Source organism: Fringilla coelebs (assembly GCF_963513975.1).
Source record: "Fringilla coelebs genome assembly, chromosome: 3".
Classification (NCBI taxonomy): Eukaryota; Metazoa; Chordata; class Aves; order Passeriformes; family Fringillidae; genus Fringilla; species Fringilla coelebs.
This window is the reverse complement of record NC_140030.1, coordinates 89,204,939-89,221,572: the sequence shown is the minus strand read 5'-3', so window position 1 is coordinate 89,221,572 and position 16,634 is coordinate 89,204,939. Positions and strand designations below refer to the sequence as shown.

Here is a 16,634-nt window from a genome sequence, read left to right as displayed (position 1 = left end):
AGTTACAACGGGAAAGAAAAAAAGCCAGAGTGCATATCACACCCTGTGATGCACCGTCAGGTAGTCTTCCAAATGTCACAATAACCAACTCCATGACAGGTAATAGAAGTTTCCAAGAAAATGTCCTGGCTAAAGCAAAAAGTCTGGCATAAAGGACCAGAAAAGGGGAGTGAAATGGAAGAACTCCACACTCCTACTTTTCCCAAGAGCTTTTAAGAGCTGTTCAGGAAACTAAGATGCCAGAAATGAAGAAAAATGCAGCAAGCATTATATGTCTGTATCATTTTTCAATGCCTAAGCACCATCTCTAACCATAAGTATTGTAGTCCAAGTCACAGACATCATGTAACTGTCATAATCGTGCCTACACCAAACTTAAATAAAATCCACATGAAAGCAAGGATCTGCCTGCACAGCTCAACTTCAGGGTCAATGCCAAAATTGGTTAAAACTTGTATTGAAAACACAGTAAGTTGTCCATACTCTACCTGGAAAGCATTTCTGTAAGTTGCACAAAGCCAGCATATGCCAATTCAAATGCACCCCTGTGCCTTGATTGCAGCAGATGATGTTTAAAGTAATCACCAATATTTTTAACCTAAAAAAGAAAGAAAAAATTACTAAGTCATTTGAAATAACATACACAATTTATTTATATATGCAAAATATTTTGCAGTTCAAAGCAACAATCCTCCCCCTGGTAGGAAGGGTCACTGGTACAAGCAAAAAGCAACTAGAAGTCCTATAATAAACACCCACTTACTTTAATGAAAACAAATATTATACTTATTTTTTTAGGTTAAGGGGGTAGTTCTGTGTTCTTTCAAAGAGTCCGAAAATATAAAGGACGTGAAATTGGTTATTTGTCTGTGATGGACATACTCAGATTTTAAGAGAAGAAAGGGACAATTCTCATTTTCAGGGGAAACAAATGCAGATTACTTTATGTTTGCCTACACTCTTGCCAACAACCCCAAAGGAAATTCCAATTAAGCATGACAGCAGAAAAAAAATCTTAAAAATATTTAAGATATGAAATTCAAATTCCAAAAATTGTACCAAAGGGAAACAAATCTACACTAGATTAGGTAATACATATATAAATACAAATTTCCAGAATTCTGCATAATTGCTGTTGACTATTAGAAACATAAAATTGTAAATGTGATATCTAAACTTTCACTTACAGTTTATTTTCTTGAACTCTATCACAACACAGTTTTTAAATCTGTTTGGAAGTTTACAGATCCACACAATCTCATTCCACAAAGGACAGGCTGTCTTGTTTGTTGGTGGTTTTTTTTTTTTAATTCTCATCAACTTTTAAGGTCTAAATCCAACTTCCCACTTAATTTGTTTACAATGCATAGCACATACTTAATGCCCTTATGCAAAATTTACTTCAGGAGTTTTCCAGTAAAAGTTTCTCCAGTAAAAGTTTCTTTAAACCTTTTATATAAAAATATGCATAAAATCATATCAAGTTGCTTATAAAATTCTGCATGTTCTGTTACTTATACAATTGCTCTAATACTTTAATAGCCTGACAAGAAATTTAGTTGCCAGCAAAGTTAATGTCATATCTACCTTTATGGTTTTTCAACCTCCTGTTAAGTAATTTGTATCACCCAAGCAATGAGGTTGCAATAATTAAAAAACAATAAATCTGAGACCATCTACATATTATTACCTGCAGCTAAAACTTACCTAATGTAAAACACACAATAACTGGAGATATGGAGATATCTAAAAAAGTTATTCCTGAGTAGATTTTAAGGTAGCTTATGTAGCCACAGGGTTTCATTTCAGCTTTCTAGTCCAAAAAAGAAGTAAGTGCTCTTTATTCACAAGGAACTGACCCACAGACAGGGCAATTCTCCAGGTGTGTAAACAAAACCAAATCAAGAAATCCACACACATGTAAATCAATCTACCAGCATGTCCCAGCACCACACTTACACTTCTAGAATTCACATGAATTTTTTTTTTTTTTTGGTCACATAACTTCCAACTTTACTGTTTATACTTCTGAGTTTCTTGCAACAGCCACGCTGACTAGAAGCTAGCATCAAACTGAACTCACAGACTAGAAGCAGCACTACCATAACTCAGTTCTTGGTCAGAAATTTAGAATATAACAGGTGAACCTTATTAATTCAACAATCAACAATGTACAGGGCCACACTTGCTGCTGAGGGCAAGAAACTGGGTATTCAAGATATAAATTCTCTCCAGGATGTTCTAAAAGATTAATACAGGCCATGGGACAACTCAGTCTTTACTTCTGCTGCCTGTTTCTTTTCACTGCAGCACACAGCTCTGGCAAGCTTATCTCCTAAAATTGTCTTAAAACTCCCCAGGTGAGATAAACAGGATTTTGAGCAAGAGCTAAATGTTCCTCCAGACTTGAAGCATTCGTGATTTGCATGCCATATGACAAAAAACCCACACAGAATCTTTATTAGATATAGTTCTGGTGGTTACATGATACTATTTATATTGATTTCCTTAACAGGCACAGTTCTGAGCCTGCCATCTCTGGACTTCTAGGATCAGATGGAAAATGAAAAGTATGCATTTGGATAGAGAGATTCCTCCAGCATTTGAATAAAGAGATTCCTCCAGCTATACTCTGCACTTCCTATGTCTATTATTTCTTAAGGCAAGGCCACCATGTAAAATAGCTGATGTTTGGAAGACTGCCACATAAGCCCAATCTCCTACACAAACGACAAGGAGAGTGCAAACCTGATGCTGTCCCAACTTCCTACAAACAACAATAAAGTCTCATTCAGGAGCTGCCTGCCTGCCAACCTCTCCCCCACAGGTACACAGCACAACAGGAAGCATTACTGCTGGAAAGAGCAGCCTCCCAGCACCACACTGCCTGCCAAGGAAGCAGCTCTGCTGTGCCATTTCCTAATGCACACCAGCACTGTAGGACACTGTATTTCCATCTGCCTGCTCAATTAAAAAAGCAGGTACAATCAATCAGAAGACTGTGAGCAAACTCAACACTCCCTGTGATCTTTGGGGTGAATAAGTTATGACAGCATTGAACACCTAAGGCATAATTCAATACAGTTACTGACCTAGATGTGGAGCATGGTACAACAAGAGGAAGATTTGCAACAGCATGACACATGCTGGCCAAGAGTTGCTACCAGATTTTTCTCAACAATTACTTAGCCTGACTCAAGGCAAGTTGACCAAGGTTTCTCTCAAAGTTTTCCTTCTCTGTATTCTTAAATCTCTTCCAATAGTTCCAAAATTAAGACAAAGAATGGGCAACTTGAAAGAAAAGTTCTGCATGTTTAAGACTACAAAATCCAATTTGCTTATTTGTCAACACCGGTTAGAGTTTAACAAGTCCGAAGCCCTAGCAGTTATGGTATTAACATTTTTTGTCATTTCTGATGAAACCCTCCTTTTTTTGTACAAAACATGGTAACAACCCAAAGTAACAAAGTACAGAGAAAATGCCCGCCATTTTCTTTGTATACTTCCCTGCAAGCCTGAGGAAAATCAGGATTTCACACTGACTTCTCATCCATTAGCATTTTTCTTCTGTTTTACAGGAAGATATCTGAAGCATTAACAAGCTGAAGAGGTATTGATAGGAAAAGAAGATATCTTTACAGAATCACAGAAAATCCTGAGCTGGAAGGGACTCACAAGATCATGGACATCCAATTCCTTCCTTAATAATGTATTATTTCTGAAAGAGCACCTATCAATGTCTGCTTTCCAAAAACAGAGATGCTGCAGTCAGAATTGACTCATTTTAAAACACCAATTCCTCTGTGACTTGGTGCAGATTAAGGAACATAATGGTGGAAACGCATATCTGTTCTCTCATCTGCCCTCCAGACCCCAGCAACAATGCAAGCACAGCTGTTAACCAGATGAAAACATGAGGACTGGAGACAATGCAAGAATAAAGACACCAACACTATTTCCATGGCACCACAACATTAGATAAGAAATAAAATCTGGAGTACATAATACTATGTTTTATTTCAAAATGTAAAGTTCTAACACCTATGGAAAAACTAAGTAACTGTTTTCTGTTGAAAAGAAAAAGAGGTTAAAAAGTAGTTGGTCTTTCATATTTCAGTCTTCCATGCAAACTGGTTTTGTTGAAGCATATGTAAATGAAAAGGTCATCAATTAAAACAGAAATTTAATAAACACAAAATATTTCCCAAGTAAATGCCTGTGGTAATCTAACTTCTTGCAAACACTGAACTCGACGTTCTGCAAGAGACCCAGACGACATATTAACATTTCTGATCTCTCATATTAAAAATATCAGAGGAAAAAGATACACTCACACTACATACAAATTACTCCTAACAAAGGATAGGAGGAAGACAAGACCAGGAATAGTCAGCATGTTTGACTTTCAGAACTCTTGACTCTGATGCTAATTAAGGAAAAGCTTTAAGCAGAATCCCAATACGTAGAACTCAAAATGAGACAAAAGAGACTTTGAATAGAAGTCACTTTAGAAGATTTTTAGCAATTCGATTAGTGACTAATATATCCTGAGAGAGAGACAACAGGGAGGGTGGCAGGCAGGCATTGGTATCCCTAAACACATCACACATCTCATAAATAATCCAATACAATTAGAATGAATGAGTTTTTTAGTAATGTATAATAACTTCTTAATTTATCTGTTTTTACACATACCACTGGAGCAAAACAGGACTGATAACCATAGCAAAGAAAACCCTTACACTATGGCAATTAAAAGAAATCTAAAATGCACTTTTCCCAAATAGAACACAGATTTAAGGAAAAAAATTTCTGAAAACTGCCTTTGCCTCACCACCACCCAAGAAGAAATTACAGTTTTTACTATAAAAATTATTTCCCTACCTGTTCTATAGTAATCAACCCCTCTGAAGGTTCAGATGTAGTCTGTGAAGGCAAAAGTTTACACAGTGTCCCTAAGAGCAGAGATACTTCCTTCATGCTTCTCCAGCAACACACAAGAACCATTTGAGCTGTGACGTCACACACTTGCCTGTCTTTGCCTTAAAAACAAAAAGACAACAAATGCAATAGTGTAACTCAAGGTTCTGAGATGCAGGTGTGTAATTTAAACTTCACTCAACCTGTCTTACAAACACAATTAACTATGAAAAAATTTCTGAAGTTGCCTGCCCAAAAGATAATTTCACCTTCTTGACCCTAATTGCCTGCTCAACAGTTGCTTTACTCTCCTGCACTTGGCAAAGGCAGCAGTATAAACATTTTACCAGAGAAGTGCTATTTTAAACAGTAGAGTTCTTTCGGCCACAGCTCCTATTTACTCGCACCCCGAGGCACAGAAGCAGGCACACCTCCGTAGACAGGCATTCATTCCGCATCCATCGCTCCCGGACGGGCTCCAGGCGCCTCCCGAAGGAAGAAGCGTTTGTGACGCGCCGCCGCCACCTGGTGGCCACTGCGGCACTTGCACGTGTTTGCCCCTTCTCCTCCTGTGGAACCCACACATCCCAAACATAGGAAAAAGCAACCGGGGGAAGGAAGTTCAAAAATTTGCATAATCTATTAAATTTTAAAATGTATGGATAGTCTATAAATTTATTCTGGCCCACACTAAAGATGCCAAAGTTTCAGTTTCATAGCTGCTATTCAGTAAAACAGACAAATACTACCTAACATTTTACAACTAGAATCTTTCAAGCTGAAGTTTCTGCTTATGTAATTTCATGCAGTAAGTTGTATTGCACAAACATACTCTCCACGAGCCTCATGTACACTGGAGAGGAAAATCATAGTAGCACTTCTCAACAAGAAATACACCAGCATTGCTTGATAGAAAAGGTGTTCAGGATTACCTGCCAGTGCAGTTAAGGCAACAGAGTCTAGGTCAATATCAAAATAACTAATTTTAACTTGTGTCTTAAGAGAGATTAACCCCAGTCTTCTGGAAGTAAATTAGTCTTTAAAGCCATGTTCATGGATAACTAGCTTCTGACAGGTAAGAACTGAAACGTTACACAAGCAAGTAATTTCCACCGGATCATCCACATAAAATGACAGCTCTATTAAAAAATACCTTGATTTAATTGCTTATATAGCCTTGGATTTACCTCTCATTTCCATGCAAACATTTTTCGTTGGCCTCTGGTCAGCCAGCTTTTCAGATTCTTCTTTGCAGTGTTCTTTCAGAATTTTTGCTTGCATAAAATAATCATTTGTGTCCTGTGGTTGTATCTCATGGAGAATCATCTGCAGGCGATCTGCACTTTCTGCACATTAAACAAGAGGGATATTTAAGATAGTTTTGTCTTCTACTTCCATTTCTTTATAACGATGCAATTAATTTTGGGTGCTTAAGTACAGAAGAAAGCTATAAGCATTAAACAAGATAACCCACAAGGCTCTGTGGTGGTTAGAGTAACCAAGGAAAAAAAACTAAATTTACAGCCCCCTGTTTTGAAAGAGATGCAACAATACACTCTGCAAATGTTTGTGGGTTTTTTAGTGAAGAAGCAAAGAAAACTTTATCAGAAATTAAAAGAGTGATCAAAAATTATGGCATAAAATGAGAAGCTGAAAGGGAGGAGTGCTTGGTCTAGTTCTGAATGACTACAAGATAAAGAGACCTTCAGGAGCATCAGATTAGAAAATAATTCTTTTGGGATTCTGTTGGGTTCTTTACCTGGATCACTGTCCATTGGAATAAGACCCTCTGGTGATGAGCTCTGTACTACTGGTGATACCACAGCAGAGAGGCTGTACGACATCAGAATGAGCCTGGTCACTATTTCCTTCCATTCAGACACCAGTGTCAAGTTACTTAAGGAAAAAAAAAGTCAAAATCACAACCAAAACACAACATGGATTAAAAATAATTTTATATTTAAAAGAAGGAACCAAAATTATAAACACTTCTGCAACAATATTTGTGAAAACTATAAATAGGGTAGAGATTGAAAAGTCTTAAGGCTGAGTTTACCACATACAAAGGAAGTATCAAACACTGCAGCAGCCAGCAAGAGTTCTAAAAGCCACAGATAGTGGATTTCCTTATAAATAATACTGCATGATTTTCTGTTCTCCTTAACTGCTCTTCCACTGCACTTAAACATGGAGTTACAGTTTTCATTTAGTATGTTTTCCTTGAAATATGGAGTTACAACTTATTTAGTATGTTTTACTTACCTGAAGGGTAATTGCTGCAAAGCCCCAGTTATACAGTGCACTCTCCCATACATGGGGAATGATGCTGCTGCTTGAAGCAGAGACTTCTTGGCTTGGAATATTTCTTCTTCAACATTCATCAACAAAAGCTTGATAACTAAAATATTTTAAAGCACAGATTTACACTAAACTGTAATTCATATACTGATTTTCTAAGAAACAAGCCAGCTTTAAGAAACAGGAATAAAACCTGTGTACACAACAATTCAATGGAATTTGCACAGTAAATTTCCTTTATTATACTCTTCCCTCTTTTATCATTGAAATATATGTTACCATTGATTTTCAGTTACCTAAATTCCAGCAATATTTGTTACAGTCAATTTAATCTGTCTCTCTGAACCAAATGGCAGCTGTGAAAAGCACAACCCACATCCTATGCTCAGGGACAATCCCACTGCTCATGATGAAGTCACAAGGAGTTACCTACTCCATACTGCAAGTCAGACTTCACACCCTTACAGCCACATTAATACAATGATAAGTACAGCAGAATATTAAAGATACAAAGTTCACGATTACACATTTGAACTTCATGTTTTCCACTAAAGAACCTGACTAATTTAAGGATACATGTGCCTATTTTAATTCTGTTTATAGCTTGTGACACCTCAGTGCCAGAATCAGAACAAATTACAGATCCTAACAAGGAACCATGGATCACCACCAGTGCAATGAGACACGAGGTTACCTACACATTTCCTTCACTTATGGTAACAACAACCATGTCTCAAAATTGTTATTTCACTGCATATCAAGAAAGGATTAACAGGCATCTGTAGAGAAGCCAAGAATGGCACAAAAAAGTATAGAACAGTGAGTTAACTGCAAATACATAAAATACTTTACTACAAATAATGGACTTAAGTATTTTAGTTTCACTGAAGATTACTTAAGATAGAGAAAGCTTGGTTAACAAATTTGCCAAATCTGCCAGATCTACAGCCCTGTCATCTTTCATCAAGGGGCACTAAACCAAACAAAAATATTTTATATGTGAACAAAGCTTCATTACTGTGGATGTGTATTCACAGGACTGCAAATCACACAGAAAAATGGGGCCTGAACAGAGCTCCAAGGGGCAGCGTTGCAAACATCAAGTATGGAAACAAAGACAGACCAACTATAGCTGCCTTCCCCTGGCTGAGGAAGCTCTTAGGGAAAGCAGAGGGCTCTTCCCTGACTTTATGCACTCAGCCTCGCCCCGCTCACTGCTTGGGCCCCCATAGCACTTTCAAAAGTCACTGCTCAAAAGAATGACAAAAGCCGTCTTAACAAGAATATTCAACAGCCTCAACACAAACAGGACTAGATGGAGATCTTACTAAAGAACATGGCTTCTTAACAGCAAAATACAATATACTTAAAATCCTGTTAGAAATAAGCATCTCTTACTAAGCCTCCTACCAAAAGCCTTATTGAAAAGCAGCAAACTTTCAACAAATATCAAAAAACCTTTCCCCCCAAAGTCTTACCTGCCAAAGTGTTCTTCTCCACTGTACTCACTGATGTGTTTTCATTCAGCTGAGGGTTATGCTCAAGCCACTTTCCTAAACAAATGTGCTGCAGTCCTTTGTGATATACTAAAAAGTTTAACAAATATGAAGCAGTGACGCAATCATACGGCTTGGTGCTTGTGCTAAGATCAATTGCTGCTTGGAATAGAAGATCTAGATTTTCAGAACCCTGAAAAAAAACCAAAGCAGTAATATTGCTCATTTAATTGAGCTTCCAGATTGATTTAATTAAGCTTCTTACCACCCTGGAATCTGAGAACCTGCTTTTAATTAAGCTTGCTGGCACATATTTCTTAAGAAACACTTGTTTTGTGAACTGATGACCTTACACTCAAAACACGCATGTGCATGTATTTAGCAAGGATACAATTACACAGACATTGAGGATGGGGACAGCCATTCATAAAGCAGTATTCAATTACACTGCACCTCACAGGAAGTTTTTTTTTTCAAATTAATGTGTTTTATCTGCTAATGGACATTAAAGAGAAGCACAGTTTACTTGGCAGCAGTATTTGTTCATCTGTACTAATGAATTTTAAAATGAATTGATACTGATTTGTCTGTGATAACTTTATGAAAATTTAAAGGGCAAAATTTGTGAGAAATCAAAGAAACCAATCAGATAATGAAATCTGAGATCAATCAGAAAGGAAAGGAAACAGGGAGCTGAATTTCCTAAAAGTACAAGAGTAACCAAGTCAAAATGCCTCAATCATTTACAAAGAGAAGTCACACCTAAGCCAAGGGCTTGCATTAACTGTTTCTCTGGTAGTTCAGTCACAACCAAAGAAATTCCCAAACTCCTTCAACTTTCAGTGAAACTACTTAGGTAGGGGCAGAAGCTGTTTAAAATTATACAGAAGGTGTTAGTGATGAACACTGCTGCAGGCAACTTGGACTGGCTTCTAAGGTTCAGGATTCCTGCACTGTACCTAACACAAGCACCTGGTGTACTACAGAACATTCATCTTCCACAAAAATTACTCCCTCTAAACTCTCCCAAGTTCATACCTGTAAATTCAACGCAACATCACGTAGTTTCATCAGAAGTCTAAATGCCAGAATTTTTACTTCCTCAAAAGTACTGGCAAAACACTGGATCAGAGTTTGGACACGAGCAGAATCCATCTCCTGATCCAACTGGAAAACTTGTGCCTGGCCTGTGTGAAGAAATTAATGCCTTAGATAGTTGTGCTGTAACTCTTTCCAGACTCTTCACATTCTGCTTTGCTATACTAAAAGAAGCATTAAATTTTAGCCAAGTTATTATTATTATTATTATCATCATCATTATTTCTCTTATCAGTTTTTAAAATACCATATTTACCTTTATTAGGAATAAAAAAGGCTTACCTTATTTTTTTTAAATCACTCTTAGTAATACAGAAAATAACTTACTACCAAAAACAGAATCCCATTTACTCCATTTTAATACAGCATAAAAAAGCTTGATTTAGTTTTGCCTATAAACTCTTTTCCTTTAAGTACGCAATATTAGAAAATAATTCCTTTCAAAAAAGAGGTTGAAAGCTTCAGTATGTTTTGGCACTTGGTGTTTTGAGTTATTTTGTCATAGGGATAATCCTATGAATTAAAATGTAAGCCATTACAATTTCTTTTGGTTTATTTTAGATATGAGTTGTGAATTCTGGTGGCTTGATTTAATGCTGTAAAGACGGCAGAAATTTAGGATGTAAACAACTGCACCATAACACAGCACAGAATACAACAGCTGAATTGCCTTTATAGAAGTAATGTCCAATTTATAAAATCCTCAGCTGCTATTATAAACAACTGAGGATAACTTTCTATTTTTAAAAAAAGCAGTAATAATCTACTACATACTCATAATAATAACATTAATGTGTTCATTTATCAAGAGGTTTTCAGAAATTATTTAGCAAGATGGCCATTTTATTCCCTCTCAAAATCAACTTTAATATTAGACAACCAATTTCTTTAAAGAAAAAGTTACAGTTTAGGACGGAAACATATTTTTATGTAGACCATGTGATCCAGAGACAAGATTTAACAAGAATATCAATACTCCAAAGCTCTAAATACTTAAGACTGCCATAAAATCATGAAAGTTTAAAATAACACCAACACATCATCATTAACTGGGCAATAAAACAGTTTTTTATTCAGCATAGTATCAGGAGGATATGCAATATTTTTCAATGAAGAGCTTTTGTGAATTCAGCATTTTGCGCTATCAAGATATATGTGCAGGAAAAAGAAGTTACCAAATACATTGACACTTGTCCAGACGTTTTGCTCATAATAAAAAAATAAGCCTTCCAAAAAAACAGGCGATGCAATAAAATCCAAATTTATAGAAGACATGAAACAGGCAATTATTAGCATTTACTTCAATATTCCTTTTTCCAAAAAAAACTTACCATCCTCCCTTGAGGTAAAACAAAAGCAATCCAGGAAATGCCACAGAAATAAAGGACTAAGAATACCCTTTTACTTTGACAGAAACTGCCTAGCTGGCACAAAAGACACTTCTTCAACACCTACCATTCCTACAGTCTATTAAAGTCTATAAATTAGAATTCTTACCTTTTGGAATAGAAAATATTTCTGCTATTGATTCCAAAATACTTAGTGCACAAAACCTGGTTGGGTGTGATGAACCAGGAAACAATACCTCAAAAAGTCTGGCACATACAGATGACATGAAATCCTGGGAAAAAAAAATTGCAGGAAAAAAATTAAGACTGTTTACTTGCTGCCCTACAAAGAGAAGCCTAAGTAACTGAACTACGAACATTCTGCTTTACCCCAAAAATTATGACTTTACAATTAATTTTAGAAAAACAGGAAGCCAACAATCACAGTGCAGACAGTGTTTTTGTTTCTTAGAGTACAGTGAAGGCTGAACGACAATCATTTGGGTTTTTAAATACAACAGTTTCCTTTCCTCAGGCCCACAAAAAGACACCCATTGTATCCAATCCTGAAAATTTGCTGACAGAGAAAAGCAGAACTCAAGGAACAGATTGGCACAAAGATACTGATGATGTGAGCCTTTAAACAGAACAAAAAGGACAAATACAAAAGAAGTCTTCATGCTGAAGCTCTTGTCATTCATTCTCTCACTCACTGATTATTCTGGAGACCCAGAAAAAGACTGAAGCTCAACTGATCTCTATTTTAAGTTCCAGTAACACATAATTCAAAGCTCACTACTAAATGGCCAACAGATGACAGGACATTTGCCCAATTTTTTTTTTTTGGACTGAGGGTACACCTCCGGTACACCTCCTGCCGTTCCTCACTTACTGCTGTTTCAATGCACATCACAGAGTAATCCCTCATAACCTTTATTAGTTTCAAACAAAATTTACCTTAAAGGCACCCTCCAAATACCAACGGGCATTCAGTTCATCAACAACAGCATATTTAGTTAAAATAAACTTGCACAAGTGCATTAGAGTGGACAAGCTCCCCAGCTCTGTTTGGCTTTACAGGTTTTTTTCCTTCTACACTGATTATTGCCTAAAACACACACAGAGTGCCTAACTTACCCAGTGGTGTTCAGGAACAATGAACTCTCAGAAGTGCTATCCCACCTCTATTATCAGCATCTCTAGCACTCTACTTACTTTGTATTGCTGCAAAATCTTCAAAGGAGGCATTTGAGTTGACTTCTCAACTAACTCTTGCTTGATTTTATTTTGCTCCAATTTATAAAGCACTTGAGAACTTTCTTGTATCCTGCAAAGTAACTTTTAAAACGAAAGAAAACATAGGTGAGACAAGATCACTGACATTGAAATCAGGGAAAGGCAGATATTCAGCTTATTTTCCAAATCACACTGCTAGAAATTTTTAGGAAGTTGGCATACAGCATAACAGAACAGATCCTTCTCTCTTCATTCCAAACCCAAGGTTTTGCTTCCCACCTCTCTTGTGACCAATTTCTTCTCTCCTCCCTCTACACCTCCAAAACCTTCTTCCATCTCCCTCCTTAAATTCATGCCAGGCCTTCTCTCCTGCCTCATTTTCTGTGGAACTGTGTTCCTCTATAAAAACACTCAATGCAGATAATTTCTACAGCCTCAGTGTCCCTTAGAGTTTGGCTCTCTTCAGAAGTGCTTCCTCCATCTATTTTACTGCCCATAAGTAATACACTCCCATCTAGCAGGACTTTTCCATCTCACGCTCCTCAGCCTGCACCAGGTAAGAAAGGAAAGAGATGGGATTTCTCTTTTGGTTTTGCCAAACTGACTTCCTCATTTTTCTCCCTTCTCAAATTAATTATTTTCTCCTTCCACACAGCCTTCTTTTACCATAAACATCTTCCAAGATGTTCTTTATACATACATGGTTCCTCATTTTATCCCCATCCTTCCACCATGAACTACAAGGGACCTTGGCAACTTCCACCAGACAGAGAGACTCATTCCCCTGCAGACTGTAATGGCACAGCCACATCATAGTGAATATTCTTCTACTTTGTTTTCCAGGTCAGGTTTCTGAGGGTAATGAAGTGACTGAATTTGCCTGAGGTGTGACAAGTCCATGTAAGCCCAGCTTTAGGCCCCAGCAAAGGCAACACAAGGTTCACTGCTGACTCCAGAGTACTTTGCTTTGCTATTGGCAGGTTAAGCAACACCCACCATCACCCATGAAGTTACCCTGCCTCAGCCACTTAATATTTTGTTTAAGCCATCCTTGCCTGTGATGACTTAACACCATTCAGTTGGGTAATACATAAAGCATACTCCTGGCCTTAGAGCTTCTACTCTTTCCAATGAGCAACTTCATAACATACTCATTATTTCTTTTACAATGGTGTTAAAACTAACATAAGAGGCACGTTAGACATTGGTCATAGTTTGCAATTACCTTTCTCAGCAGAGAAACAATCTGTTGCCTTACAGAAGGAGATTGGTTGTTCAAGTTGTACATCATAAAAAACTGAATTAGTTGCATTTCTTCCAGAGACACAATTTCTGTAGTACGATGAGTTTCACAGAGTAAACCTAAAGCATCAATGCAAACCTGAAAGATATTTAAAAGTTCACCACAAAAGAGTTACTGAGACCTATGATGACAACTTTGTTTTAATAAAACACTAACACAGCAATCAGGATCAAAGCAATTATTCTAATTTAAAGGATACATAAATGGTTGCCCCTTTACCTGGCTGTGCTGATGAACTAGACCCTGTTTTATACACTCAGTGGATACAAGACCACTGCTCATGATATTTGAAAGTTCCAGATGTCCATGGGCCCTGGCTGTTCTCAAGCATGCCATTAATGCTCCAAGAGCTCCTCTAGTACTGCAAGAGCCTAAAGAAAATGAAAACCAGTAATAATTACTGTTTGATTAATACAAGAAATGTACTATTTGCAGTGCTCATCAGAAACTCCCAATACTTTCAACACATGGACCCACCCCCTTTTATTTCTACTCCATGTATCCGAAAAGATAGTGCTGCTATAGATTAAAGCAGTTCTAAATCCCAAAAAGCTTCATCTCAAATGTGTCATATGACAAAAAGACCTTGTGAGGTCTCACAAGCCATTATTTCAGAGTCACACTAAATTACTTAAAAAAAGAGAATTATAAATCTTGTATCCACATTTTTACAAGAAAGAGCAATCTGTGTTACTGGACTCACCTGTGTAAAAAATAAAATAAAAGTAGTAGTAGAAAATACAGAAATCTAACAAACCCTGGTAAAGAGAACCACAAGGTACCCACAGAAGGATTTTGCTCATGGCCCAGAGACACACTTATAATTATTATGACTTTCACCTTGAAATACTAATAGCAATAATAAGCAACTGGAATTTTTCTTCCAAATTCATTCTAACAATAATAATAGACCACAAATCACATGGTTAAGATTTTTTTTTAATCCAATCATAATTACAAATACAAAGTTTATTTTCTTACCCAGATTAGCATCTGCAGAGGCCTGAAGAATTCTTATCATGTACCTCAGACTGTCAGGGTTACATTTAAGCAATTTTGGTAAATAGTAATCTATTATATAAGTAGTTTGGTCATGGTTCCCTTCACACAGTATTACCAGAAGAGGAGAAACCCAGATGTTGTGCCACTGGTCAATCCAGGCGCCCTCTTGAAAACTGGAAGTAAAATGGGCCTTGTGATTTGTAAATAAAGTTTCCAGAAGATCACTAGCATAAGGTGCAAGAGACTGATCACTCATCACATCCAGGATTTGCACTGGAATTGTTCTGTCCAACTGCAGTATATTTTCAGTGCCCACACATTCCACCAGAGAGCCAAGAGAAGCATATTTGCCTTTTACATGCCAATCCAAGCTCAGTAAATGCTTTATCAACCTTGCAAAGAATGGGTCTGATTTTCCATTGGATCCAGCAATGGTGGTTTGGTGTATCTGAAGAAGATTCTTGAAAATCAATTTGGTTTGGTGTCTGATGGCATCCAGAGGGTGGTCCCAGTGTGTATAAACGTATTCCAGCAGCATTCCAATTATATCAGAGTTCCCATTGAGTTTGATTTTTAGATCTGGAGAGCATGAAACAAGGGCAGCCAGTGCTGAATTAGTCCAAATAACAAGGATTCTAGACAAAGATGTTGCCACACTGGATTCTTTTAACCTTTTTAAAGAACAAACACAAAAAAAATCATTACCTTCATTTATCAGTATTTTTAAAAAATACATTTTGTATTTCAGAATAACTATTCATCACATCCATTTACCTTACATGAAAACAGATTAGGAGACTCAACCCATTCATGGAGGAAAAGGAATGAACACAGAAGTGATCAACTGGATGTTGCCAAGCACATGCTTATTTACCTGATGTGCTATTAAGAGGTTGCAGCTAAACCCCCTGACAATGGAGAAAAGAAACCATACAAGCCCCACAACAATAAAACAAAAAAATTACTATGCACCTGCTAACATTTGAGCAGTATTATGATGTTGGCATGCTTTGTGAAAATGTAAGGAAAAATTTTCATTGCCATATAAAACCATCAGAACTGAGTATCCTATGTGCAAAAACAAGATCACAAAACTCATCTCCAAGGCACAATCAAAGTTTGAACTCAATACACATTTTAATCTCCAACCCAATAGTGCTGGTGGACCCTTAGATGCAAGCAGCCAGAAAAAAAAAACAACTAAAACTCATATTACTTCAAGTATTCTACACACTGGCACGCTTTCCTTTCCTCTGAACTTTCAGAAGGAGAGCACGTGATGTCCTGAAACTGAAGTTTATTTGTCTATATAAGAACTGATACTGACACACCTTACCATAAGCGAATTGATAAATTTATCCCATTCATGTTAGAAAACAAAATTTTAGCATGCAGAAAACCCCTGAAACTTAGAACTACATATGCAACATCATTATATTTTTGAAATTTACAGAGTTTTTATGAATGTATTAAAAAGATTGCATGATTTGTGACAAAACCTAGTATCATTATACTTAAAACATCAGAGATACTCCACCAAGACCACAGGAGTCATGAAAAAATAGAATTAGAAAGATAAACCTCCTCTCCCAAACATGACAGAACACAGATTAGAACACAAACTTACCCTGAACTCAATGACAACAAGACTGATGCAATATCTAACAACAGTTTCTCTCCATTTTCACCCATGCTGCTGTTTTTCCAATCCAGCATAGCCAGCGCTCCATGGCAAAGGAAGAGCAGGACCGAGCCCGGGAGTTCTGCAGTGCACAGCACCCCACAGTTCCTCACAAACCACGCTGGCACACCTGAGTGATCCACTGTCCCAAGGAGCAAGCCACTGATCTGGAACACCAAAACACACCCATTACAGCATCTCAGCACAGCAGAAAACCTGTTTTGTGCACAGCTTAGAAGATCTGAAGAGATTTCTTGTAAATAGTGTTCGTC

General features: G+C 37.1%; 1 protein-coding gene across 1 annotated transcript in view; it reads right to left on the bottom strand.

Annotated features, from left to right (window-relative positions):
* The window catches only part of THADA (THADA armadillo repeat containing), a 151,231-nt gene that overhangs the window by 127,600 nt on the left and 6,997 nt on the right, over positions 1–16,634 (bottom strand). The window contains exons 10-22 of the mRNA XM_084203263.1: positions 16,309–16,529; positions 14,661–15,352; positions 13,899–14,050; positions 13,602–13,757; positions 12,356–12,478; positions 11,310–11,433; positions 9,753–9,901; positions 8,697–8,907; positions 7,183–7,318; positions 6,680–6,816; positions 6,108–6,266; positions 4,885–5,042; positions 489–598 (exon numbers count right to left, since the gene is read on the bottom strand). Coding sequence (XP_084059389.1) covers positions 489–598; positions 4,885–5,042; positions 6,108–6,266; positions 6,680–6,816; positions 7,183–7,318; positions 8,697–8,907; positions 9,753–9,901; positions 11,310–11,433; positions 12,356–12,478; positions 13,602–13,757; positions 13,899–14,050; positions 14,661–15,352; positions 16,309–16,529 — 2,528 coding nt within the window. The remainder of the gene's footprint in view (positions 1–488; positions 599–4,884; positions 5,043–6,107; positions 6,267–6,679; positions 6,817–7,182; positions 7,319–8,696; positions 8,908–9,752; positions 9,902–11,309; positions 11,434–12,355; positions 12,479–13,601; positions 13,758–13,898; positions 14,051–14,660; positions 15,353–16,308; positions 16,530–16,634) is intronic.